Genomic DNA, 27,921 nt, shown 5'->3' with positions numbered 1-27,921 from the left:
CTCAGATCAGACATACATCGAAGACGTCCTAAAAAGTGACGTCATAAGATTCATAAGAAACAAAATATATAGGTTCTCAGAACGTGATCTATATCGAAAGTGACCTACTTTGCCTAATTGTTATTTTGCATAATGTATACAGTGTTGTAAAAATAACAACAACATACACAAAATGCCAAAAAAGAACGGATATGAATAAGAAATTACACACGCTGATCTTAAAAATACAGAATCAAATTGAGTCAGCTTCCGTCAGCGGCATCAAAAGAACAACATTAATTTGGAAAAACTTCCCCTTTGAGTTTCATAGGACGGCAATTCTTTGCAGGCTTGCAGGAATTTATTATAGCCCTCAAAAGGCCGAGCGGAAAGTGTCATTTTTCCTACAGAATAAATAGAGAATACTTTACGCGCAAGTTGGGTAAAGTAGTTTCATAATATAGATTTTTTTTTATAGTAACAAACATGTAACGTGATTTTTTAAACTGAACCTGCGAAAACTTCGACATAAGTGTGTAAATTTTTTTCAATCAGCGAGTTTTACTATTTCTTAGGATAATTACAAGAAAAGTTAAAAATAGCCAGCAAATTAACATTAAGTAGTCCAAGTAAGAGATGAAAGCCTATAAGTATCTTATGACTAATAAAATATAAAAGAAAAAACATTTTGGTACACTGCTTAAATTTATTCTGAAAAGGCTGCCTTGCGTACAATCTTTTAGATAGGTACCATAATATTAATTATGGTAGAAATTTAAAATGCTAAAATATTTACATAACTTTTTAACGAGTCTAAAAATGATTCTCGGAATTGATAAACCAACAACAACAATATTGAATTCAGTCGGTGATTAAAATTTTTATTAATAAAGTTAACATACAAAACTGAGGAAAAACGAAACTTCCTAAAGGGGAAAAGTTTGGGCCTGTCAAACCGTGGTACGAATATGATTTATGATCTTAATCGGATCATTTGTATTTATGTGGCATCTTATAATTTCAGGATAGTTTACTAAGAATAGAATTCGAGTACATGTTTGAATGTCATTCACCATTCATTACGCTCAATCAAACTTCAATGAAATCTAATTCTAGCTAAATACGGCCTACGCATTGTTCTATTCATTCTCTGTCCACTCTGGGACAGCCTGGACAGCATTTGACCAAAATTCCCAGCATCTAGGCTCACTGCATTATGAGCTTTATCTACTTTCAATTTAAGTTCATGATGCTTTGTTATATTTGTTGTACTTGGGACGTTTTTATTTGACGGTTGGGGAAGGCTAGTGCAGTCTGCGTCAAAATTGATAAATTCACGTTTTAAGTGATCAATTCCAGAAATGTGTCCAAGTTAAGAGTGATGAAGCTATGAATAGATTCTGACTGACTATTTGAAATCATCCAGTAATAATCATAATTTTATAACATTTATAATTCATTCAGGACTTGAAATTGGTCCTCATTATTAATATTTAAATAAAGATAAAAAAAAGTAATTATTAAACATGACGAACGATTGAAAGAAATAAGTGACAAGTCAAAGACATACAAAATGAGTAAAAGTTAAATTCAATATCTGATGAAATATTTAACTAAAAAAAAATAGAACTTGTTGAGTATACTGATTAAATTACTAACTACAAAGGTGTTTTATGTTAATTTATTTCTTGGCTCTACGCTTCCCATTCATATTACAAAAAGCCTGAAATTTTTGTTATTTATTGTACTTTATCCAATTTTTAACGTGTAAGATATTCGCATACTCACATCGTGGAACCACACTAGTCGATGCACTTTAGGGTTAGCCCGCACGGAGCACTCGAAGTACACGTCATCCCCCTCCTTTATCTCGTCCGGGTTAAGACTGGAGCCCATCCTCAGATCCACTATCGGAACGTCTGTGAACAATAATGGGGTTAAACGTAGCGTTGCGCCTTTCGCTGTCCTTCAACCGTACGAAGCTTAAGCAGATTGACTTAGGGGTGAACTCAGACAATTCTTGATATATGAATTTTAAAATATTATGTATAGTTAAGAAGTTCGTCAGGTTAAAGTTCTTTAAAATCAAATTGATATAGCATGCAAGGCTCCAAGCCGGTTAAAAAAAGCGGTAAATACTGGTTCATTTCGGTTTTGCTCCGAAATTTCATAAGAACGCGAAGGTTTTAAGAATTGTATTGCAACCTTAATAAACCGGTTTATTCGACGTGCGACGAGAAGGCCGGCTGGTCCGGTGGTGTGCCGCGTAAGCAAAGACACCGACGTAGGAAGAAACCGGTTTTTATGGTTCTAAACCGATTAATCTGACAAGAATTTTATGGAAATGTTCTCCTAAAATCCGGTTTCATAATAACGGTACGAACGGAACCGAAATTAAAAGATTTTGCACCAAGTACATGATAACGGTTTGGAAATTTAATCGGTTTCCGAGCTTTGACAGCATATAACGAAATAGTTTATTGCATCTATCTTTTGAATAAATATTCATCGTGAAACCGATTTGGCGATCAAGAGATTATCGCGATTCCGATTTTTCGAACAAGCATTTATCGCAAAACCATTATGTCGAGCAACAGTTTATCATTCCGATGTTTCGAATAAAAATTCGTCGCGGAGCCGTTTTATCGGAATAGCGTTCAAAGTCGCACTCTGAACAATCTGAATAAACTAATCTTGAAGTGTTCATTCAAATTGAAATTATGACTCCATGCGACATTAATGCTTATATACTCATGGACAAACATAGAGGAACGAAAAAAAATATAAAGTATATAATTTCAAAATGAGTACCTACCTAAACTTTTTTTGCGTTCCTCTATATTTCTCCATGAGTGCGGTACCACGATTTACACCAGTTATGAGATTGCCCGAGTTTACCCTTGCCTAAATTGCCGTAGAACCATAACAAAATATAATAGACACAATATCAATGGATATATGCTCTTCATTTTTACTATGCCTTCAGTCTCGGTTAGACAATGAAATTGTTCCATGCATTGTAGCCAACATAATACCATATTGGTCGATGAATAGTTAGGCTTGGTTTCGATCTGGGCAATCTAAGATCTATTCTATTCTAATATGTAGGTATAATACGAACATAGCATTTTCTATTTGTTCTTTTTTGATAAACAACTATTTAAAGAAAGATGGAATAGAACCCAACCTTATATTAAAGTATGATATAGAATTTCTGAGATATATTTTTATGTCAAAAAATTGTGTAAGAGTTAGAATTATGCGTCTTTCTTGTAAAAATATTGCAATATATAATTTTCTTGTTTGATTATCCACAAGAAAAAACCTCCTTTTCGAGAACGTTATCTGTACGTAAACTTTTTCCCAACTGACAATACGATGCGACATTTTTTGCTTGAAAACGTCACCAGTTATATTCCGCGTTGCGTCTGCGCTAAGAATTAACGGGTCAGTAAATTCGTTAATAAATCTACTAAGGAATCCAGGGCAATGAGAGAAACACGCGTTTAGTGCAAGAACTCACAGTGCACATTAAGCCTCCATTTGTCTTCGATGGCCGAGTCGGGAATGTGCTTGTTTTCCGCCCGGCACATAAGGAACCTCCCGTCATCTTCTACCGCCGGTACTAGACTGAGGACGCTTAGTGTTTCGTTGTTTTCTGAGAACTGTAACAAAGAATATATATATTTTATACTAAACAGTGATTCGTTTCTAAAAAGTTAAACATTTTGTTCAGAAAAGTGAAGAAGTTTCTCTCTGTATATTAACATACATACATACACACATAATAATAACAAAGTAATTTAAGTCTATTTGTAAGTTTGTAACCAACAACTATGGATTGAATCGTCCGCAATAAATGTTTTTTATTTTTTATTTATTAAGATGATAGAAAATAATTTTACGCCATTTGTATGAGAAAAGTTTGTATGGAATTAGTTTTTCGTAAAACAGCTCACTTGGTGGCCTGATTTGGGAGTTTATTGAGTCGAAAAGTGCATAGATTAAGGTCGAAACTTATGTTTAGTTCGAACACAAGCAAAACTTCCGGCTTCAGGGATTGTCTGCGCGAAGTTTATTGCAGTTAAAATTGTAAGTCTGTGAATGTGAGTGTTCGAAATCAAAGTAGAAAGTAGCAACTGCAAAGTTGGTGGTAGACATTTTGCGATGGGATGTTCATCTCATTGACTTTACTGCATATTAATATACGCCAGTAAGTACTTTTTTCATTGAAGTATCCCCCGACACTTACATTTTTCGCCATCCGCTTCAGCTGCCTGTTGTTCTTCCACCACGACACGGAGGCCTCTGGCCTCGACCCTGTCGTCTTGCACTCGATCTCGTACCTCTTGTCCGCCGATACTTGCTTCTCTTTCGTTAGTATCGTCACTGTGATTGGCTTCACTGCAATAAATCAAAAGGTTTTAGCTTGGAAGTGAGTCTTTACTTAATTTATCTATTGTTCATATCATCACCTGGTTTAGGATAGGGATAGTCGTAAGGGACCATCCTTAGGTAATTCACGGAATATAAATATTACATCGAGTTATTTATAAGCTATTTGCAGGCCAAACCTCGCTCAAATCTTACATCTTGGGCACATTTGGGTGTTACTAAGTAAAAACGTATTTTTATAATTTTCTTTCTTCAATTGTAAAGTCCAAGTGCGATCCAAATAAGTTTATATTAAAAAAAACACATGTACATTATAAGGAATGGTACTTATTCAAGTCTCTACTTGATTTGTTGCATAGTAAAATTGCCCTCATAACCTAAATTGTATAGCACGGTACCGGACTATTAAATCAATATATAGACATCGATGATGGTACTGTTGGTAGACCAAAATCATTCATAATAATGAAGCGTAAAACTGTTTCAGCTTCACCGAGCTTTGTTGAAATATCCATTGTTCAGTTCTACACTCAATTGATGTTATTACTCGAGTACCGCGTGACCCAGATTTAGAAGTAGTTTGAAACCGTGCCTTTAACGTTTGAAAATTCTTACTTCTTTTCCTAATGATTTACTTAGAACTGAAGTTGTGTTCTTATTACATGCTTTTAGTATAAATGCGCGCAGTAAAAGAGCAAGATCAGTGAGATTTCACTAGCTGGCGTTTTATTTTAATTGGACTAGCTTTGATTTCATTTATAGTTTAAAATAAATTCGTCGCTGTCATCCAATTAGCCTGAAATCGGCAGCGATCATATCAAAAATAATCTCTAGATTTTGCGCTATAGCGCAAAACGTACTCAGGTAACACAAATCTGCCTTCATAAGCCCAATAGGTATCTCAAAAACAAATAATGTTGAAAATGGAATTTTAAGATAAGTAAATAATTTAAACTTAACTTTGAGATACCGCTAATTGGCTTAAGCGGACAGAATTTTTTCTCTCTTATTGGGTAGAAATCGCTAATTTAAGCTTGATCGATGTTTTAAATGAGCAACTATAGATGATCAAGCAAATCTTGTCAGTAGAAAAAGGCGCGAAATTCAAATTTTCTATGAGACGATATCCCTTCGCACCTACATTTTTCAAATTTGCCGCCTTTTTCTACTGACAAGATCTGCATGACCAAGTATATATAAACAACGCCGAGCTGACTACTATTACGTATCTTATGTAGCAGTCTATCTCAATCACGACTGCGCTAAAAGAGAAAGAATAAAGAGGAATTCTCACAGTTGATATCCAAAATAAGCACTTTAGTCTGCGGCGGCGCCAAGTTGGTGTTGGCGGCCTGGCAGACCAGCCGCGCGTTCAAGTGCTGCCGGCCCACGTTGGGGAACGTCAGCGTGTTGACGGTGACCCCGTCACCTCGCTGCTCGTAGGAGTCGTCGATGACTGTGTTCTCGAGGTACCAGGTCACCCAGGGTCTTGGACGGCCTGTGAAAGAGTTGATAGATAGTGTGTGCCAAATATAAACGTTGACTCGTCGGTTGGAAGTTTGCGGGTCACATATGGATGATATTAGCTCAGGACCGAAACAAGTGACGGCTATACATATAATGCTGATTATGATGATGATGATAATTTTGATGCCTATGAGAAAATCGTTAAAGTTAACAAATAGTTTTTTTATATAGGTGGCAAACGAGCAGACAAATTGCCTGATGATAAGCAATTATCGCTCAAGGGCACTATGCTATACGAGAGGGGTTGCAAGTGCCTTCCTTTATCGATATTACTTCTTCTTCTTCCTCGCGTTATCCCGGCATTTTTGCCACGGCTCATGGTAGCCTGGGGTCCGCTTGACAACTAATCCCAAGAATTGACGTAGGCCTAGTGTTTTTACGGAAGCCACTGCCATCTGACCTTCCAACCTAGAGGGGAAACTAGGCCTTATTGGGATTAGCCCGGTTTCCTCACGATGTTTTCCTTCACCGAAAAGCGACTGGTAAATATCAACTGATATTTAGGCCACCAGCGCTTACCTTTATCCATCTTTATTCATTGTAAAAATCTGTGGGGGAGGTTAATTATCCATCCTTGCCTGTATTGGGCTATTATGATGAAGACAGTAATATTTCGTTCCCTAAAACGTTCCGCCAACTCATAGAAACAGAACAAAACCCCTTAGATTAGGCACACAATAAAGTAAAGCCTTGATTAGTTTGTTGTATTGTTTCGTCGAACGAACAAAAGGATAGGGAAAAAGAACAATATTTATGTTATAAATGTACGCTACTGTATCGCGCCTGTGTCATTCGAATTTTGTACTTTAATGCATGGGAAGAAGGTTTATATTTCAATAGTCGAGAAAGTAAGCTTCGTATATTGGTGTAAACATGATAGGAGTTATATTGTTTTATCCGCAGTTATCGAAACTTTGGACAGGTTGATCGATGTTACATTACGGATTATGTATTAAAAAGCGTTTTCTGTAAAGCTGCCTACATTATTGTTAAAACTTCTAAAATAATTACCAACATGGCATAATACTAGTTTTGAGGTTTAACTAACTCAATACATAGCTAACACATAGATTATTCCATTATTTTGTACAGTCACCATCAGATCTATTGGAGCCGCCGAGGTGCTCACAAATATCTGAACACGCCTCTATTGTCAAGGCGTCAGGGTGTGTGTTCAGATATTTTTGAGCGCCTTGGCCGCTCCGATATATCTGATGCACATAAATGGCCTTACGAGGGTGTATGTTTATTAGTCAAACTGTTTTTTTTTTTTCAATTTAACACACTGATTATAATTAATTAGAGAGTGATTATTAATTATAAATTGTTAATAAACTACCGTTACATTTTTCGTTAATTCTACATGACTCACGCTGTATAATTCCTCCAATGTTCGTAGTAAAGCTACAAGGTGTCGTGACCAGATCGCGATAGCAGCAACAGCACTAAATACAATTTAGCATCGAAATGACAACTTGTCAGCAAGATTAATGGTTTCGCTGGAATTAGTAAGTTTTCAGGGACATTTATCGAAATATTGGGGGTTGGTTTTTATGCCATGAGGCCAATATTTACATTGAGAAATCAAAATGATATAGAATTAGAATAGAATAGAATTAATTTATTCGTAAGCACAAACAATCGGTACAATACATTACATTATATAAAAGAAAACATAAAATAAGATTAAAGTGCCACGAAATGGTCCCATCTCAGCATGTTGCTGGTGGCTTCCAGCGCTGATCTTCAGCGCTTATCAGTCGCGCCTGCACTTTGCTCGCAACTGTCTATATACACTACAACTCAACTATAGGTACTAGCGATCCGCTCCGGCTTCGCACGGGTTAACAAATTATACACCTCGACCTTCCTCTAGAATCACTCTATTGATAGGTGAAAACCCTCGGAGTAAATATCTATGGAGTAGAGACGCGCACTAGTTTCTACCTGAAAAATTCTGTCGTTTTTGGCGCGGGGGACGAGGTAACGCACACAAATAATGTTAACACTAATGCATTTTTAGCATGCGTCGCTACACACGCACACGACAAAATTATCAAACACTAGCAAAAACTATATTCACACAAGTACAAGAACAAACACAGACAACCCTGTCCGTGAACGAGATGACGTCAGTTCTAAGTAAACCTAGATAGTGCGAGGGACGTGCCGATAATATTGTCGATATTTTATTGACAATGAATTTTAATTTCTGCTTTTATCAATTATAATAATATTACAATATCAAGTCTTTATACCAGCATTTTACTAACTTTCAATTTTTGTATTGTTTTTAGATGTTGTTCTAATAGTTTGTCAATTTGTTTAGGGCGAATCTTGCAAGCTAATATAGAATGATTTTTTATTATCAGTTCATTAGTTAATATTTTACATGTTGGTTTACTTCTGAAAGCAATGCAATATACTATCGAGCATGCAGATCTGATGACAAGAGATGGAACGCGGCCATAGGATGTCATTTAAGGCATATTGAGTAGGGGATAATTAGTATATATATCGGCGGTAGATCATAAAATCGGGCATATCGAGATATTCCTAGGCATATCATGAAACTCCGCCATTTAATAAATCTGCCTTTTGCATTTTTTGCCACTGCTAGTGCTGCATTCTATGTGGCATTTGGAGCAGAATGCGTAGGTGCTAGGTAGGTACTAAAATCATACGCTACCCAAACACGTAGTATAAGTAGGCTGTCAAGCCATTTCAATGGTTATCATTTGCTAAAATGTAGGACATCCTACTTATTCGATATGCCTAAATGTTGAGGTTTGCACGGTATGGCGGGTGATCACTAGTCAGAACATGACATGCCGGCGTTTCATGATCTGCTTAGGAATATCACACCTTGAAGTTAGCACGATATGGCTGGTGGTCACTAGGTAGATCATAATCTGCCTAGGAATATCACTCCTTGAGGTTTGTACGATATGGCTGGTGTTCGCTAGGCATCATGACCATCTGTATATTATTCATTATGTTTATATCGATTTTACCGATATTGGTTTTTATGGTGTCCCATCACTAATATTGGTACGGTGATACCAGAGTAATAAATTAGAAGTGCCTATTTATGGAAAGTGACAGCCGTAAATACCTTAAATTAATAAAATATTTGACATGTTAAATAAAAATATATAGCTGGTCAAGCAAATCTTGTCAGTAAAAAAGGCGCTAAATTCAAATTTTCTATGGGACGATATCCGACCGCCTACATTTTTCAAATTTGCCGCCTTTTTCTACTGACAAGATCTGCTTGACCAGCTATATGTAGAATCTAAAGGAAAAAATAATTTTCAAAAAATAATCTATCGGTAATTTTACGTTATTTAGGGGTTGTGCACAAATCACGCGAGATGTTTTCGACTACTTTTTGATCCCCCGTCCCCCTTTTCTTTATTCTTATGGATCTATTTATTTGATTAAATAGATTAGGTTGATATGAAACTAAGGTGTTATATAAAAATAATGTGTTACATAAATTATATAACAAAAAGCAACGCAAATAGGGCGTATTACTGCAATGTTCTGCCGCCAGAGTGTAGCACTAAGCTAGCTAGTAAATTTTCTCTTTTCTCTTTATCGCTGAAATATGCAATAGTGATAGAGAGGTTAGATAACGAAATTTAATATTTCTTGTTCCGCGGCGGACCCCCAGATTGTGATGGATTGTGGCAGTCGCGCCCTCTACGCAGAGTTTCGCATAATACTTCCTATTAGAAATTCTACTCGTACCTAAATAATATTTAGGAAGTCTTCTTTAGAATTACCCTAAATTAGATCTAATACCATATCACTGGTATCACTGTCAGATTGACAATGTTTTTTAGTTATTTGCAAAGTTAATGCACTATTTGATAATATTTAGATGTAATAGTACCTACATATGATAAGAAACGTGTTCTTTTTGTAGACTAGACGTTTTCGATCTCATTTTGAACGAGAAAACGCTGCAATTCGGCATTTTCGGCTCCTATCATTCCGCTTAGACTGACGTTTGCTGAATGGCGTATGACGTGTGGCAACTAGTTTTATATAACCTCCTTGACCGGCGGCCGCGGACTTTTTGCAGAGGGGAACGCCTGTTAATGGCCGCTCCATAGATATTTACTCCGAGTGAAAACCGCTTGAAAATCCGTTCAAAACAGACAGACGCGGCGAGGGACTTTCTGCCGTATTTGAACTTCAAGATATTCACAAGAGACGACACGTACTAGATCCATTCTAGATACGTTATAGTTTAGATATCAACTAGTTCTCTTTTGCAGCGCAATTCGGGCAACCAATGTCACTTTTACGTTAGATAGAGTAAGATATCTATTAGATGTGAATTGGATCTCTAAGTCATAGCCTGTGGAAATCGTTCAACAGTATCTCCAGAATCACGCAAATGTCAAATTTGACGGGTTAGATCTTAAACATATCGTTATCGTATCTTGGTGATGTCTAAATAGATGTCTATTTCAAAATCCGAATCGGGCCCTTTGTTTTATAAGGTGTAGTGATAGGCGCTCGACCGAGACTCACAGGCGACTGACATAATTTAGAAATCGTTTCGATGTCACAATTTAAGTTTGAATGGGCTTCTATGTTAGAAAATACAATTTAAGGGTAGAACAACTTTCTCTTGTCCCTCAAGTTACGATTTTTTAGTCACTCTTTAAAATATACTAACTGATGTATCCCCTTATTCATAAACGCGCTACAAACCTCAAGTAACTAATAATCGTTTGTCCTTATCTGTCATTTTGACTTATGTATTTGTAAGAAAGGGATAAAAAATTATTTAACTAAATCGGGCCCGTAAAATTACATGGATAAGGGGGGTAGTGCATAATTTTTAAATTTTTAAATTTGTATGTTCCACAGCCCTATGAGCCATGTTGCTTGAATTAAATGTATTAATAATAATAATTATTTTCCATCGTATTTTCACGGAAACTTATGAACGTGTCTTGCTATTTCAGTCAGTCTCGGTACAAAAAGTACTGACATTTACTGAACTAGCATGACAAATATATATACGAACGTTTCCGAGAAGACACGATGGAAAACAATTATGCAATACATCTGTACCTATATACTTTTATAGTATTTGAATTAACCATATGTTTATAGTACTAATAAGATACTTCGTTCATTTTTTTAACAAAATATGCGATGATTTTTTTTCTCTTGGCTAACAATACAAAACCGAACAAGTACGAGTCGGACTCGCCCACCGAGGGTTCCGTACTTTTTAATATTTGTTGTTATAGCGGCAACAGAAATACATCATCTGTGAAAATTTCAACTGCCTAGCTATCACGGTTCATGAGATACAGCCTGATGGTGACAGACGGATGGACGGACGGACGGACGGACAGCGGAGTCTTAGTAATAGGGTCCCGTTTTTACCCTTTGGGTACGGAACCCTAAAAAAATAATAACGAATCTTGCCTCTGGCCATCTTAAATGAATAAAAATATCTCCTAAGTTCAATCCATTTCACTTGACTAATAATTTAAACTAAGATAAAATTCAGACTTAGTTTAGCATGCAGTAAATAAACGACAGCTACTAAAGCGTATCAATCAGTCTAGCCTGTCTAGATTACCTAGGTATTGGGTTTGAGCTAGAATTACTGAACAAACAGACAAGCCTCAGATTGACTGTGACTAATAAATGAAGCAGAGAACGGAATCACAACAGTTTGATTAAACCTCGTAAGACCCAACATACAAAATTTTACCTGTTTGTTATTTGAATCTTGTTGTATATTTAATTGAGATGAGTTTCATTTGTTTGAAGCATATCAATAGAATTGCTACTTTTTTGAGTTTGTGATAGATTCTAATTTGATTGAAACAGTTAAGCCTAAGGAAATTAAGAAGAAAAGCACGACCGCGCAAGAACGCATTTCCATATAAACGTAAAATATGTCTGAAGTTCACTTTCCATTTTCAAATAAGCTACAAAGAGGGAACAAAAATAGGGTACTTAAAGGGCAAAAGATCACATTTGTACTATTATCAAGTTTGTATGTCCCTATTTCGTATAATAAAGAATTAATACATAAGTACCTATACAACAGGAACGTATCAAACCAATTGACGGTTATAAAGAAACCCAGAAGATTGCGTGCCACGCTGCAGTAACATTATCACAAATACGTCTCGTTAAGGTCCGCATGCATTGGTTTAATGTAGCTGGAATATTAGGGATATTTTCCTTTGTAAATGCTTTCTATAGGACTATTTTACCTTCCGTTTATAATATTACAATATCATTTGTAGTATTTTTGCAAACTGACCAGTGATTGATCCTTTACAAATTGAAAGTGATGACAATAAGTCACTGCACTGATTTAAACTTATACGATTTTTACACATTATTAAATTGTACAAGGACGGCGTTGTCCCCGTGGTCTCGGAGAAGACTGGCTAAAGTTGACATCAACATCTTCTAGCCGCGCAAGATCTTGCGCGGCTAGAAGATGTTGATGTCAACTTTAGCCAGTCTTCTCCGAGACCACGGGGACAACGCCGTCCTTGTACAATTTAATAATGTGTAAAAATCGTATAAGTTTAAATCAGTGCAGTGACTTATTGTCATCACTTTCAATTTGTAAAGGATCAATCACTGGTCAGTTTGCAAAAATACTACAAATGATATTGTAATATTATAAACGGAAGGTAAAATAGTCCTATAGAAAGCATTTACAAAGGAAAATATCCCTAATATTCCAGCTACATTAAACCAATGCATGCGGACCTTAACGAGACGTATTTGTGATAATGTTACTGCAGCGTGGCACGCAATCTTCTGGGTTTCTTTATAACCGTCAATTGGTTTGATACGTTCCTGTTGTATAGGTACTTATGTATTAATTCTTTATTATACGAAATAGGGACATACAAACTTGATAATAGTACAAATGTGATCTTTTGCCCTTTAAGTACCCTATTTTTGTTCCCTCTTTGTAGCTTATTTGAAAATGGAAAGTGAACTTCAGACATATTTTACGTTTATATGGAAATGCGTTCTTGCGCGGTCGTGCTTTTCTTCTTAATTTCCTTAGGCTTAACTGTTTCAATCAAATTAGAATCTATCACAAACTCAAAAAAGTAGCAATTCTATTGATATGCTTCAAACAAATGAAACTCATCTCAATTAAATATACAACAAGATTCAAATAACAAACAGGTAAAATTTTGTATGTTGGGTCTTACGAGGTTTAATCAAACTGTTGTGATTCCGTTCTCTGCTTCATTTATTAGTCACAGTCAATCTGAGGCTTGTCTGTTTGTTCAGTAATTCTAGCTCAAACCCAATACCTAGGTAATCTAGACAGGCTAGACTGATTGATACGCTTTAGTAGCTGTCGTTTATTTACTGCATGCTAAACTAAGTCTGAATTTTATCTTAGTTTAAATTATTAGTCAAGTGAAATGGATTGAACTTAGGAGATATTTTTATTCATTTAAGATGGCCAGAGGCAAGATTCGTTATTAATTTTTTAGGGTTCCGTACCCAAAGGGTAAAAACGGGACCCTATTACTAAGACTCCGCTGTCCGTCCGTCCGTCCGTCCATCCGTCTGTCACCATCAGGCTGTATCTCATGAACCGTGATAGCTAGGCAGTTGAAATTTTCACAGATGATGTATTTCTGTTGCCGCTATAACAACAAATATTAAAAAGTACGGAACCCTCGGTGGGCGAGTCCGACTCGTACTTGTTCGGTTTTGTATTGTTAGCCAAGAGAAAAAAAATCATCGCATATTTTGTTAAAAAAATGAACGAAGTATCTTATTAGTACTATAAACATATGGTTAATTCAAATACTATAAAAGTATATAGGTACAGATGTATTGCATAATTGTTTTCCATCGTGTCTTCTCGGAAACGTTCGTATATATATTTGTCATGCTAGTTCAGTAAATGTCAGTACTTTTTGTACCGAGACTGACTGAAATAGCAAGACACGTTCATAAGTTTCCGTGAAAATACGATGGAAAATAATTATTATTATTAATACATTTAATTCAAGCAACATGGCTCATAGGGCTGTGGAACATACAAATTTAAAAATTTAAAAATTATGCACTACCCCCCTTATCCATGTAATTTTACGGGCCCGATTTAGTTAAATAATTTTTTATCCCTTTCTTACAAATACATAAGTCAAAATGACAGATAAGGACAAACGATTATTAGTTACTTGAGGTTTGTAGCGCGTTTATGAATAAGGGGATACATCAGTTAGTATATTTTAAAGAGTGACTAAAAAATCGTAACTTGAGGGACAAGAGAAAGTTGTTCTACCCTTAAATTGTATTTTCTAACATAGAAGCCCATTCAAACTTAAATTGTGACATCGAAACGATTTCTAAATTATGTCAGTCGCCTGTGAGTCTCGCTCGAGCGCCTATCACTACACCTTATAAAACAAAGGGCCCGATTCGGATTTTGAAATAGACATCTATTTAGACATCACCAAGATACGATAACGATATGTTTAAGATCTAACCCGTCAAATTTGACATTTGCGTGATTCTGGAGATACTGTTGAACGATTTCCACAGGCTATGACTTAGAGATCCAATTCACATCTAATAGATATCTTACTCTATCTAACGTAAAAGTGACATTGGTTGCCCGAATTGCGCTGCAAAAGAGAACTAGTTGATATCTAAACTATAACGTATCTAGAATGGATCTAGTACGTGTCGTCTCTTGTGAATATCTTGAAGTTCAAATACGGCAGAAAGTCCCTCGCCGCGTCTGTCTGTTTTGAACGGATTTTCAAGCGGTTTTCACTCGGAGTAAATATCTATGGAGCGGCCATTAACAGGCGTTCCCCTCTGCAAAAAGTCCGCGGCCGCCGGTCAAGGAGGTTATATAAAACTAGTTGCCACACGTCATACGCCATTCAGCAAACGTCAGTCTAAGCGGAATGATAGGAGCCGAAAATGCCGAATTGCAGCGTTTTCTCGTTCAAAATGAGATCGAAAACGTCTAGTCTACAAAAAGAACACGTTTCTTATCATATGTAGGTACTATTACATCTAAATATTATCAAATAGTGCATTAACTTTGCAAATAACTAAAAAACATTGTCAATCTGACAGTGATACCAGTGATATGGTATTAGATCTAATTTAGGGTAATTCTAAAGAAGACTTCCTAAATATTATTTAGGTACGAGTAGAATTTCTAATAGGAAGTATTATGCGAAACTCTGCGTAGAGGGCGCGACTGCCACAATCCATCACAATCTGGGGGTCCGCCGCGGAACAAGAAATATTAAATTTCGTTATCTAACCTCTCTATCACTATTGTATATTTCAGCGATAAAGAGAAAAGAGAAAATTTACTAGCTAGCTTAGTGCTACACTCTGGCGGCAGAACATTGCAGTAATACGCCCTATTTGCGTTGCTTTTTGTTATATAATTTATGTAACACATTATTTTTATATAACACCTTAGTTTCATATCAACCTAATCTATTTAATCAAATAAATAGATCCATAAGAATAAAGAAAAGGGGGACGGGGGATCAAAAAGTAGTCGAAAACATCTCGCGTGATTTGTGCACAACCCCTAAATAACGTAAAATTACCGATAGATTATTTTTTGAAAATTATTTTTTCCTTTAGTTTCTACATATAGCTGGTCAAGCAGATCTTGTCAGTAGAAAAAGGCGGCAAATTTGAAAAATGTAGGCGGTCGGATATCGTCCCATAGAAAATTTGAATTTAGCGCCTTTTTTACTGACAAGATTTGCTTGACCAGCTATATATTTTTATTTAACATGTCAAATATTTTATTAATTTAAGGTATTTACGGCTGTCACTTTCCATAAATAGGCACTTCTAATTTATTACTCTGGTATCACCGTACCAATATTAGTGATGGGACACCATAAAAACCAATATCGGTAAAATCGATATAAACATAATGAATAATATACATTTCCATTTGATTTTTACACATTATTAAATTGTACAAGGACGGCGTTGTCCCCGTGGTCTCGGAGAAGACTGGCTAAAATTGACATCAACATCTTGCGCGGCTAGAAGATGTTGATGTCAACTTTAGCCAGTCTTCTCCGAGACCACGGGGACAACGCCGTCCTCGAAACGTCGGAGCTAAATCTTAAAACTTAAATACGCGATAAGTCCCGTTGTTGTACAATTTAATAATAAGTTACTGATTTAATTATTGCCGATAGGTAAGAAACTTGTCTCAAAAGTGATATTACCTAACCAATCAAACCGCTAATTGTTAAATTTTAAGTAGTATTTCTCACGGTCGAATTTTATTCCTAGCTTATTCAGGTATCTCACAGCTGGCCAAAAGCCTTTCCCCTTGGTCTCCATAACTCCCGATTTAGTGCTTCTTCTGGCCAGTTGTTAAGGAAACTGTCTAGGTCGTCCCACCATTTCTGTCTGTTCTTGCATTTAATAATAAGTTACTGATTTAATTATTGCCGATAGGTAAGAAACTTCTCTCGTCTCAAAAGTGATATTACCTAACCAATCAAACCGCTAATTCTTAAATTTTAAGTAGTATTTCTCACGGTCGAATTTTATTCCTAGCTTATTCAGGTATCTCACAGCTGGCCAAAAACCTTTCCCCTTGGTCGCCATAACTCCCGATTTAGTGCTTCTTCTGGCCAGTTGTTAAGGAAACTGTCTAGGTCGTCCCACCATTTCTGTGTGTTCTTGCCGCGTCCGCTCCCATCTGGCATCTACTTGGTAGCTACACTAGCCCACTAAATTGCGTCAGTTTACCGTCCAGTGTCAGTTTCCGTAAACTTAACCACTCACTTGCTTTTGGTAACTGTAGCTACCAGCTGTCACCCTTATTTTATTATAATAATAGAGGTCACTGAAAAATATCAAGCATGTGAGTGGTTAACGGATTAGCAAGTAATACATTTCATTTTTAATTTGCTACTTGCGAAATATAATTTATATGTAGATAGATAAATTGTTTATATATTAAGAATTGCAATAAGTCCAAAGTAGAGCAATGAAGGTTTATATTCGTGTTTCGTCAAGTGGACGAAATCTAGGGCCGGACAAAAACTAGCGCAATGACCCTATGTTATCATGGCTATATGATCGTTATTTTTCTACTAACTTACCTCCTTCTACTTCACAGGTTAGCTGCACATTTGATCCTTCATTGTAAGGCTCCACTAGCTTCGTCCTGTCTCTTCGTTTGGAGTCGTATATCGTGGGCCGATTTGGAGGTACTGCAACGAAATAACAAGGATTAGCTAAAAATTTGAAAGATGTGCAGTTTTGCACACTTCTGGTGAGCTTCCGTAGCTCTTTCAATTTTTCCTTTAATATAAAATCATCATCATCTTCCTCGCGTTGTTTCGACATTTTGCCACGGTTCATGGGGCCTGGAGCCTGGGGTCCGCTTGACAACAAATACCAAGAATTGGCGTAGGCACCAGTTTTTACGAAAGCGACTGTCATCTGACCTTCTAACCCAGAGGCCCTTTAATATAAAATATGATTCCAATATTAAAATTCGTTTTCGCTATTTTCAGATTGAAAAGAAAAACCGAAACACGAATGATTCAAAGATAGATCGGTGTAGAGTTACCTAAAGTCTATTTTTTTATTCGGTAGACTAAAATGACATTTCATAGTATGAAATGACAGATGATGTACATACTGTGAAATGTAGTTGGAACCAGAGTTGGGCAAAAATTAACTTGAATAAGAATAAGAATAAAAACAGAAATTTTATTCTTATTCAAATCGATTTGAATTAGAATAATTCTTGCACTAATTATTTTAGAATAAAATTAAGGTGAATAAATCATGTGACTTTTATTTTAAATGCGGAATAAAAAACAGAATAATTATTCTAGAAGTGGGACTATTCTAAATAAGGTTTTATTCAATTAAAATGTTATTTAGAATTAAGTTAATTTTTGTAGTACAATCGGTTATATTTTGTAAGTTGATTTTCACCCTTCTATTTAAAAGTCGGATTGAATTGATATTTGTTACTTTAGTTTAGTACACATTGAATAGTTCCGCTATACACTATATAGTTCTATCATCCGATCAGGGGTCTTAGCCAATATGCCAAACGTTAACGCTCCGTAGAGTTGCGTATAGTCTCTCTCTATCACTCTTACATATTAGTGCGATAGAGAGACAGATAGCGTTTCGCTGTCGTAGCACAAATGATTGCCATGTTGGCTACGCACCCAAGGTGCCTAGCCAAGATGACAATTTTTCTTTTTAATTTAATAACCAAATCATTAGGTAAATTTAGCTGTTCTGGGGGCCTAGCCAAAATGCCAATCGCTTGTGCTCCGACAACGAAGCACTTTCTGTCTCTATCGCTCTTACGTATAAGTGCGATAGAGAGACAGAGATAGCGTTTCGTTCTCGTAGCGCAAACGATTGGCATATTGGCTACGTACTCAAGGTGCCTAGCCAAGATGCCAATTTTTGTTTTTAATTTAATAACCAAATCATTGGGTACAATTTAGCTGTTCTAGGGGCCTAGCCAATATACCAATAGTTTGCGCTCCAACAACGAAGGGCTTTCTGTCTCTATCACTCTTACATATTAGAGACTGAGCGTTTCATTGTCGTAGCGCAAAGGATTGGCACGTTGACTACGCATCCAAGGTGCCTAGCCAAGATGACAATTTTTCTTTTAAATTTAAAAACCAATCAAACGGTATCTGTCTCTCTATCGCACTAATATGCAAGAGTGATAGAGGCAGAAAGCGCTTCGTTGGTGGAGCGCAAGCGATTGGCATGTCGGCTAGGCCCCCAGAACTGCTAAATTGTACCCAAAGATTTAGTTATTAAATTAATAACAAAAATTGTCATCTTGGTTAGGCATCTTGGGTGCGTAGCCAACATGCCAATCGTTTGCGCTACTACAACGAAACGGTATCTGTCTCTCTATCGCACTAATATGTAAGAGTGATAGAGGCAGAAAGCGCTTTGTTGTTGGAGCGCAAGCGATTGGCATGTTGGCTAGGACCCCAGAACTGCTAAATCGTACCCAAATATTTAGTTATTAAATTAAAAACAAAAATTGTCATCTTGGCTAGGCACCTTGGGTGCGTAGCCAACATGCCAATCGTTTGCGCTACGACAACGAAACGCTATCTCTGTCTCTGTATCGCACTAATATGTAAGAGTGATAGAGACAGAAAGTGCTTCGTTGTCGGAGCGCAAGCGATTGGCATCTTAGCTAGGCCCCTAGACCAGCTAAATTGAACCTAATGGTTAGTAAATTAAAAATAATACGGTTACTGAAACTATGCGACAGTCAATTTGTAAGATTTTATTCCATAAAATGGGTATAAATTGACTGTCGCATAGTTTCAGTAACCGTGATAAGAGTGATAGAGACAGAAAGCCCTTCGTTGTTGGAGCGCAAACTATTGGCATATTGGCTAGGCCCCTAGAACAGCTAAATTGTACCCAAAGATTTGGTTATTAAATTAAAAACAAAAATTGGCATCTTGGCTAGGCACCTTGAGTACGTAGCCAATATGCCAATCGTTTGCGCTACGAGAACGAAACGCTATCTCTGTCTCTCTATCGCACTTATACGTAAGAGCGATAGAGACAGAAAGTGCTTCGTTGTCGGAGCACAAGCGATTGGCATTTTGGCTAGGCCCCCAGAACAGCTAAATTTACCTAATGATTTGGTTATTAAATTAAAAAGAAAAATTGTCATCTTGGCTAGGCACCTTGGGTGCGTAGCCAACATGGCAATCGTTTGTGCTACGACAGCGAAACGCTATCTGTCTCTCTATCGCACTAATATGTAAGAGTGATAGAGAGAGACTATACGCAACTCTACGGAGCGTTAACGTTTGGCATATTGGCTAAGACCCCTGATCGGATGATAGAACTATATAGTGTATAGCGGAACTATTCAATGTGTACTAAACTAAAGTAACAAATATCAATTCAATCCGACTTTCAATCAGTCAATTTGTAAGATTTTATTCCATGAAATGGGTATAAATTAGACAAGAGACTAACTACTATTACATCTACCTAACTATACGTAATTAGTACCTATACGGTACCCAGACCACATTTTTATTCGTGGAATATTATTCCGAATAAAAATCATGATTATATTGATTTGATTAAGAATATGTTATTCTCATTCAATTTTTTCTCATACGAATTATTCTCGACCAAAATTATTTGAATATTTTTGACGGGAATAAAATCGAGATGATTTTATTCCTACAAATTCTTATTCAAATAATGATTTTATTCTTGAATGCCCAACACTGGTTGGAACACACTAAACTAAAAAAAAAATAAGCCGATCTCATTGAGTACTCAAAAAAATAAACTCATGCGGTAAAGAAATAAATTTTGATAGATAGACTCAACCGATTTTGTTGTTATGTTACAAACCGACCTGGCCCCTGTTTCACCATGGTGACAATTGTCACATACCTACATTGTACATTAGTGGTGGTCCAACTGGTAAATATTGACGCTAAGTACCTAATGGCATAGATAATGATGAGCTATACATACTGATAACAGTGAAGTTAACTTTCAGATTCCTTGTAGGAGAATTCTTGAAGTCCACCCTACAGCGATACAGTCCCGCGTCCACCGCTATGACGTTGTCGACCATCAGCACTGCCGGTGTCGCGCTCGCCCTGAAGTACGCGCGGTTTCCGAAGACGGATGGAGACGACCAGAGCTTCGGCTGGTTGGCGGTGCGACCGCGGATGTCGTAGCTGTAAGAAATAGGGCAAATTAAAATAAAACAATTGCAAGAGAGGTACTTAGGGTTACCCCACACTAGCGTCTCCTGAGAGTCAGCGTCTAGGCAATTCTATGGCTGCTACTCAACGCCACGGTAGTGCAACTGCGCAGCGATGCCATTTTCCATAGCGCTGACTAGACCACGACGCTCAAAAGACGCTAGTGTGGGTGGCCGTTAAAGTGTAGTGCGTTCGTTTCAGCAGAGTTTTAGAAAAATTGTAACGCTCTTTTAGATGATAATACTATTTTTACTATAACTACCATTATACAGGTAATTTCGTCATGACCAATATTTCCTTTTTACAGGACATTTCACCACCTAATAAAACAAATATGTTGATTAAATATTATTTACGTTTTCGGAAAATCAGGCTGCCAAAACACCTACATCATACGGAAGAATCAGGAATAACATCCGAATGTTATGACGTTAACATAAGGATCGAATATGCCCTGTCGTTCAACATAACAGGCCAATTCGAACGTACACTGACATCAAAATGATATTTGAGTCATGTTATTTAGTTATCGTGCGTCACGACCACGCCAATACATGTACGGACAAGTACGAGCGAAATGCAAGATAACTGAATGACATCAGTTAAGCTTAGAGTAAATTTAAAAGTGGAATAATTACTGCCTTGGGTGATACTTGAACTCACGGCTTCTGGGTCGATACTCCAGCGCTCTGCCAACTGACCCACCAAGACCTCATCCATAGCCAGCGAATATTACTACCATATAAGTCTAGGGGACCTTAAACAGCCATCGGAGTTCCAAGTCATATTGGAAATTCACCACTTACGCTGCACCATACTAAATTAAGTTTTAACAAGCAGAAAAGTCTGCGAACGATGCTATTAAGCTTAGAATAAATTTAAAAGTGGAAAAAACATAAGACATTAGTTATATGATATCACTGGATATCACCCATACATCGGGGTTTTCGGTGCGGGAATGTTTTACACTAGCCAAATAACAGGTAAAAACTGTAAAAAAAAGATACTAATTTTACATTTCTAGGCACATTTGGACCTTACTACCTACGTTTAATTCATAGTTTGGTAATTATTTTACAATAAACAAAGTTATAAATACACGAAATCATTCCCGCACCGAAAATCCCGATGTATGCCTCATATCAATGTACGTTCGAATTGGCCTAGGCTTAAGGCTCAAATACGCCCTGTCGCTCAAACATGTCCGTATTTCCGCATGGCTCCGGAAACGCCTCTCGTATCAATGTAGTTTATTTCTACCCATAATAAACGATACAACCTTTCTGAATAATGGAAATACATTTTTCTCCGAACAACTAAAGTGGATGCGAGAGTTACATAATAATAATAGCGTTGTTCAGGGGAATGGATGGCATGAATAGAATTGTTGCTATTGCTAATCAATAAAGGAAAATTAGATATAAAATAATATTCTGCCCGATTAGAACTTTAAGATACGTCAATTAATAGATCTAGAAACGGTATGGATTAGATGTCAAAAGTGACGTTTTTGTTTGGAGAAACGTCACTTTTGACACTGACATATATATCTAATCCACATCGTTTCTAGGCGTAATATTTGACGTATCTTAAAGTTCGAATCGGGCAAATTGTCGTTTTTGTGTTCATGGCAAATCCTTCTAATACCTAGGTATTAATTTTATACAAAGTTTAATTATATAGCTGTAGTATCCCAATTCTGTATGTTGCACCATGTAAATCTTCGCTGGTCTCAGGTGTTGTTAAGGTGGTGAAATAATAAGTGGACTGTAGTTGAACGCTGGTTTACTTCCAAAAATACGAGAAATACAAAAAGTGGCAAAGTGGATTGTCGTTGGGATTCAAGATGACCAAGTAAGTTTTTGAAAGCTCTATAACTGTCAAAGCTTTGAATAAAAAATTGCCATAGTTAAATTTGAAACATAGAGATTTGAATGATGATTGAATTTATACATTTAATTGAATATTTTAATTAAAAAATATGCAATTTGAATTAAGTTCGACTTTTCAAGGTACTTGTAATGAATTCGCAAAAATTCTGAATGCATCGTCGTCATCAGAGGTCGCAGAAGGTATCAAGTTTTCTTTTATACCGGCTTATGCACCACACTTTGGCGGTTTATGGGAATATGCCATAAAATCAATTAAACATCACCTCCGCCGTGTACTTGATCAAACACACATGACATACGAAGAAATGTCTACTCTGTTGATTCAAATTGAGGCAATTTTAAACTCAAGGCCGCTGACTCCAATGTCAGACGACCCTAATGACCTTTGTCCTTTAACTCCTTCCCACTTCCTTATAGGACGATCCACAAATTTCGTGCCACACCCACAGATTACTGCCTCAAGGATCTCATCACTTCAACGTTGGAACCGCATTGAGCTGCTCAAACAGCAATTCTGGCATCGTTTTTCCAACGAGTACATCCTCTGGCTTCAACAGAAGACAAAATGGCACTCATCCGCAGGAGAACTCCAGGAAGGCGTTCTGGTTGTCGTCAAAGACAGAACTCTGCCTCCCCTTCTATGGCAACTCGGTCGAATCGTCCGAGTTATTCATGGCAGTGACGGTGTCGTGCGCGTCGCCGACATTAAGACGAAGAGAAGGGTCATCCGACGAGCCTACAACAACATCTGCCCTCTCCCTGTCGACAAATGATTGAAGCTCTCATACTTCAACGCCGGGAGCATGTTACGAATCGTTCAAAAATCTCATTTTTGATCCTGACTTCGTTAGGTTAAGTTATTAATATTCGCAATTAAAAACGCCTTTCATAAATATTCTAAATAATTTAATTTTATGTAATAGAATAATTCATAATTAATATAATTCGAAATTGTCTATTTTATTTTAAAATATGCAATTAAATGTATAAATTAAATCATGTCAATGTCTCTATGTGTCAAATTTAACTATGGCAATTTTTTATTCAAAGCTTTGACAGTTATAGAGCTTTCAAAAACTTACTTTGTCATCTTGAATCCCAACGACAATCCACTTTGCCACTTTTTGTATTTCTCGTATTTTTGGAAGTAAACCAGCGTTAAACTACAGTCCACTTATTATTTCACCACCTTAACAACACCTGAGACCAGCGAAGATTTTACATGGTAGTCGTAGCTGATAGCATTGAAGAGTCTTCCAAGACTCTTGGTTTGAATTGGTCATGTTTCCAAGATACATTGACGTTCTCCATTAACGTTAATTCACAAAATAAAATTAATAAAAGGTCAATTTTATCGACGATTTCGCAGGTGTTCGATCCACTCGGTCTGGTCGCTCCATGTATAGTAGAAGCGAAAATCATTATGCAGCAGCTGTGGATTAGTAAATGTTCATGGGATGGGGAAATTCCTGACTCAATTAAAGATGCTTGGGTCCATTTTGCTCACACACTGCCATACTTGAACAGTTTGTCAATCCCGAGATGTATTAAATTACCAGATCCTGCAGAAGTCTCACTTCATATTTTCACAGACGCCAGTGAAAAGGCATATGGTGCGTGCATTTATGTACGTAGTGTAGGTCATGACGGGATGGTTAGTGTCCGTCTCTTAGCATCCAAAAGTAAAATAGCTCCAATTAAGCCACAGGCTACAATACCGCGTTTAGAATTAAGTGGAGCTTTGCTTGGCGCAAAGCTTTATACAAAGGTGTCTTCATCACTCACCTTAGATATAGATCACTGCGTGTTTTGGTCTGATTCCACAATTACATTAGGGTGGATTGCTGCAAACCCTCTCAATCTAAAGACGTTCGTGCGCCACAGGGTAAGCGAAATTCAGGAACGTACAGCTGGTTGTCAGTGGCGTTATGTACCGTCAAAAGAAAATCCTGCAGATCTAGTTTCCCGTGGTCTCAGCGCTGATCAGTTAGGTCAAACTTCCTTGTGGTGGTCAGGTCCACAATTCATTCAGTCAGATCAGACGCAGTGGCCAATCAATCCAAACAGGAGATCCGACGTTGATCTGCCCGAAATGGTAGAGCGATCTCTTGTAGTCAATGAACAACCTGAAAACATATTCAGTCAATTAATAAAAAACTCATCAAGTTACACAAAGCTCAAGCGCATCATGGCATATGTTTTTAGGTTTGTTAACAATAGTCGCAACAAAGCAGTCAAACAGACTGGCTTTATTACACAGAAAGAGCTTGAGTACTCTTCTAATTTTCTTTTGCGTAGGGCTCAAGAAGATTCTTTTCCTACCGAGATTGAGTTGTTAACTTCAAAGAAGCCGTTACCTCGGAAATGTAGTCTTCGGTCTCTTTCTCCGTTTCTCGGCGATGGCAAGCTCATTCGTGTGGGGGGAAGACTGAGCAACTCCAGTTATGATTATGATCTTAAGCATCCAGTGTTGCTCAGTTCCAAGCATCACCTATGCAAACTAATATTCAGGTTCTATCACCTCACGTTCTTACATGCAGGGCCTCAACTTCTTCTTGCTACCGTTAGGCATAAGTATTGGGCTATCCGTGGCAGGGATCTGGCAAAAAGTACAGTATACAAATGCGTCAAATGTACGCGATTTAATGGCAAAACAATACAGCCCCTAATGGGTAACTTACCTAGAGAACGTGTTGAGTTAGAATATCCTTTCCTTGAGACTGGTGTTGATTATGCTGGTCCAGTCATGATATCCAACCGAAAAGGCAGAGGTAGTGTACTTGTAAAGGCATATATTTGCGCGTTTGTGTGCCTTGCAACGAAAGCAGTGCACCTCGAACTTGTTTCGGATTTAACAAAAGAAGCTTACATTGCAGCCTTGCGCCGATTCATTGCTCGCCGGGGTAAACCGCAGACAATTTTCTCTGATAATGGCACGACTTTTCAAGGTACTTGTAATGAATTCGCAAAAATTCTGAATGCATCGTCGTCATCAGAGGTCGCAGAAGGTATCAAGTTTTCTTTTATACCGGCTTATGCACCACACTTTGGCGGTTTATGGGAATATGCCATAAAATCAATTAAACATCACCTCCGCCGTGTACTTGATCAAACACACATGACATACGAAGAAATGTCTACTCTGTTGATTCAAATTGAGGCAATTTTAAACTCAAGGCCGCTGACTCCAATGTCAGACGACCCTAATGACCTTTGTCCTTTAACTCCTTCCCACTTCCTTATAGGACGATCCACAAATTTCGTGCCACACCCACAGATTACTGCCTCAAGGATCTCATCACTTCAACGTTGGAACCGCATTGAGCTGCTCAAACAGCAATTCTGGCATCGTTTTTCCAACGAGTACATCCTCTGGCTTCAACAGAAGACAAAATGGCACTCATCCGCAGGAGAACTCCAGGAAGGCGTTCTGGTTGTCGTCAAAGACAGAACTCTGCCTCCCCTTCTATGGCAACTCGGTCGAATCGTCCGAGTTATTCATGGCAGTGACGGTGTCGTGCGCGTCGCCGACATTAAGACGAAGAGGGGCGTCATCCGACGAGCCTACAACAACATCTGCCCTCTCCCTGTCGACAAATGATTGAAGCTCTCATACTTCAACGCCGGGAGCATGTTACGAATCGTTCAAAAATCTCATTTTTGATCCTGACTTCGTTAGGTTAAGTTATTAATATTCGCAATTAAAAACGCCTTTCATAAATATTCTAAATAATTTAATTTTATGTAATAGAATAATTCATAATTAATATAATTCGAAATTGTCTATTTTATTCTAAAATATGCAATTAAATGTATAAATTAAATCATGTCAATGTCTCTATGTGTCAAATTTAACTATGGCAATTTTTTATTCAAAGCTTTGACAGTTATAGAGCTTTCAAAAACTTACTTTGTCATCTTGAATCCCAACGACAATCCACTTTGCCACTTTTTGTATTTCTCGTAATTTTGGAAGTAAACTAGCGTTAAACTACAGTCCACTTATTATTTGACCACCTTAACAACACCTGAGACCAGCGAAGATTTTACATGGTAGAGATTTGAATGATGATTGAATTTATACATTTAATTGAATATTTTAATTAAGAAATATGCAATTTGAATTAAGTTAATTATAAGAACATATTATACATATTATACTGATACATAAAATTAGATTATCTTAAAAATTGTGAAGTTGATTTTTATTGCCGACATTAAAATTGAGCTTAAGAAAAAGGATCAAAAATTTATCCATTTTGAACGTTTCTGAACATGCTCCCGGCCTTGAAGTCTGGATCTTCAATTATTTGTCGACAGGGAGAGAGCAGATGTTTGTTGTAGGCTCGTCGGATGGCCCTTCTCTTTGTCTGTATATTCTTGTTCCGCTTGCGACGCCGTCGCTGCCACGAATGCTTCGGACGACTCGACCGAGTTGCCAGAAGAGAAGAGGAGGCAGTTTTGTCCTTCACGCCAATCAGAACGCCTTCCTGGAGTTCTCCTGTTGATGAGTGCCACGAACGTTGAATTGACGAAGTCCTGGAGGCAGTAGTCTGTGGGTGTGGCATGAAATTTGTGGATCGCCCTATAAGGAAGTGGGAAGGAATTAAGGGACTGAAGTTATTTGTGTCGTCTGACATTGAAATCAGCGGCCTTGAGATATAAATTGCCCTAATTTGAATCAGTAGTGCAGACATCCCTTCGTATGTTATGCGCTGTGAAACCGGTGTGAAAGAAGACTGGATGCCTTCGGTTACCTCCGATGACGTCGATGCATTATTAGATAATATTGTCTGCTTTTTACCCTGGCGCGCAATGAAGGCTGCACCGAACGCGTGTCTATTCGAATCTGGATATAGTTCGAGGGGCACTGCTCCCTTTGCAAGGCACACACATGTACAAAGGTTACCTGTTTGGTTGAATATCAAGACTGGACCAGCATAATCGCCACCAGCCTCAAGAAATGGATATTGTGAATCAGTACATTAAAATTGAGCTACTACAGCTATGGCATACTACACATATGGCATGTTCAGAAACGTTCAAAATGGATAAAATTTTGATCCTTTTTCTTAAGCTCAATTTTAATGTCGGCAATAAAAATCAACTTCACAATTTTTAAGATAATCTAATTTTATGTATCAGTATAATATGTTCTTATAATTAACTTAATTCAAATTGCATATTTTTTAATTAAAATATTCAATTAAATGTATAAATTCGATCATCATTCAAATCTCTATGTTTCAAATTTAACTATGGCAATTTTTTATTCAAAGCTTTGACAGTTATAGAGCTTTCAAAAACTTACTTTGTCATCTTGAATC

At 37.2% G+C, this 27,921-nt stretch overlaps 1 protein-coding gene across 2 annotated transcripts in view; it reads right to left on the bottom strand.

Annotated features, from left to right (window-relative positions):
• The window catches only part of LOC134799092 (hemicentin-1), a 228,311-nt gene that overhangs the window by 13,288 nt on the left and 187,102 nt on the right, over nucleotides 1–27,921 (bottom strand). For both annotated transcript variants that reach the window (XM_063771477.1, XM_063771478.1), the window contains exons 3-8: nucleotides 20,467–20,675; nucleotides 17,052–17,162; nucleotides 5,669–5,872; nucleotides 4,232–4,383; nucleotides 3,503–3,644; nucleotides 1,768–1,898 (exon numbers count right to left, since the gene is read on the bottom strand). In XM_063771477.1, coding sequence (XP_063627547.1) covers nucleotides 1,768–1,898; nucleotides 3,503–3,644; nucleotides 4,232–4,383; nucleotides 5,669–5,872; nucleotides 17,052–17,162; nucleotides 20,467–20,675 — 949 coding nt within the window. The remainder of the gene's footprint in view (nucleotides 1–1,767; nucleotides 1,899–3,502; nucleotides 3,645–4,231; nucleotides 4,384–5,668; nucleotides 5,873–17,051; nucleotides 17,163–20,466; nucleotides 20,676–27,921) is intronic.

This window comes from Cydia splendana, chromosome 18 (genome assembly GCF_910591565.1).
Source record: "Cydia splendana chromosome 18, ilCydSple1.2, whole genome shotgun sequence".
Taxonomy (NCBI): Eukaryota; Metazoa; Arthropoda; class Insecta; order Lepidoptera; family Tortricidae; genus Cydia; species Cydia splendana.
The sequence above is the reverse complement of the archived record's forward strand: the minus strand, read 5'-3'. Positions and strand labels throughout refer to the sequence as shown.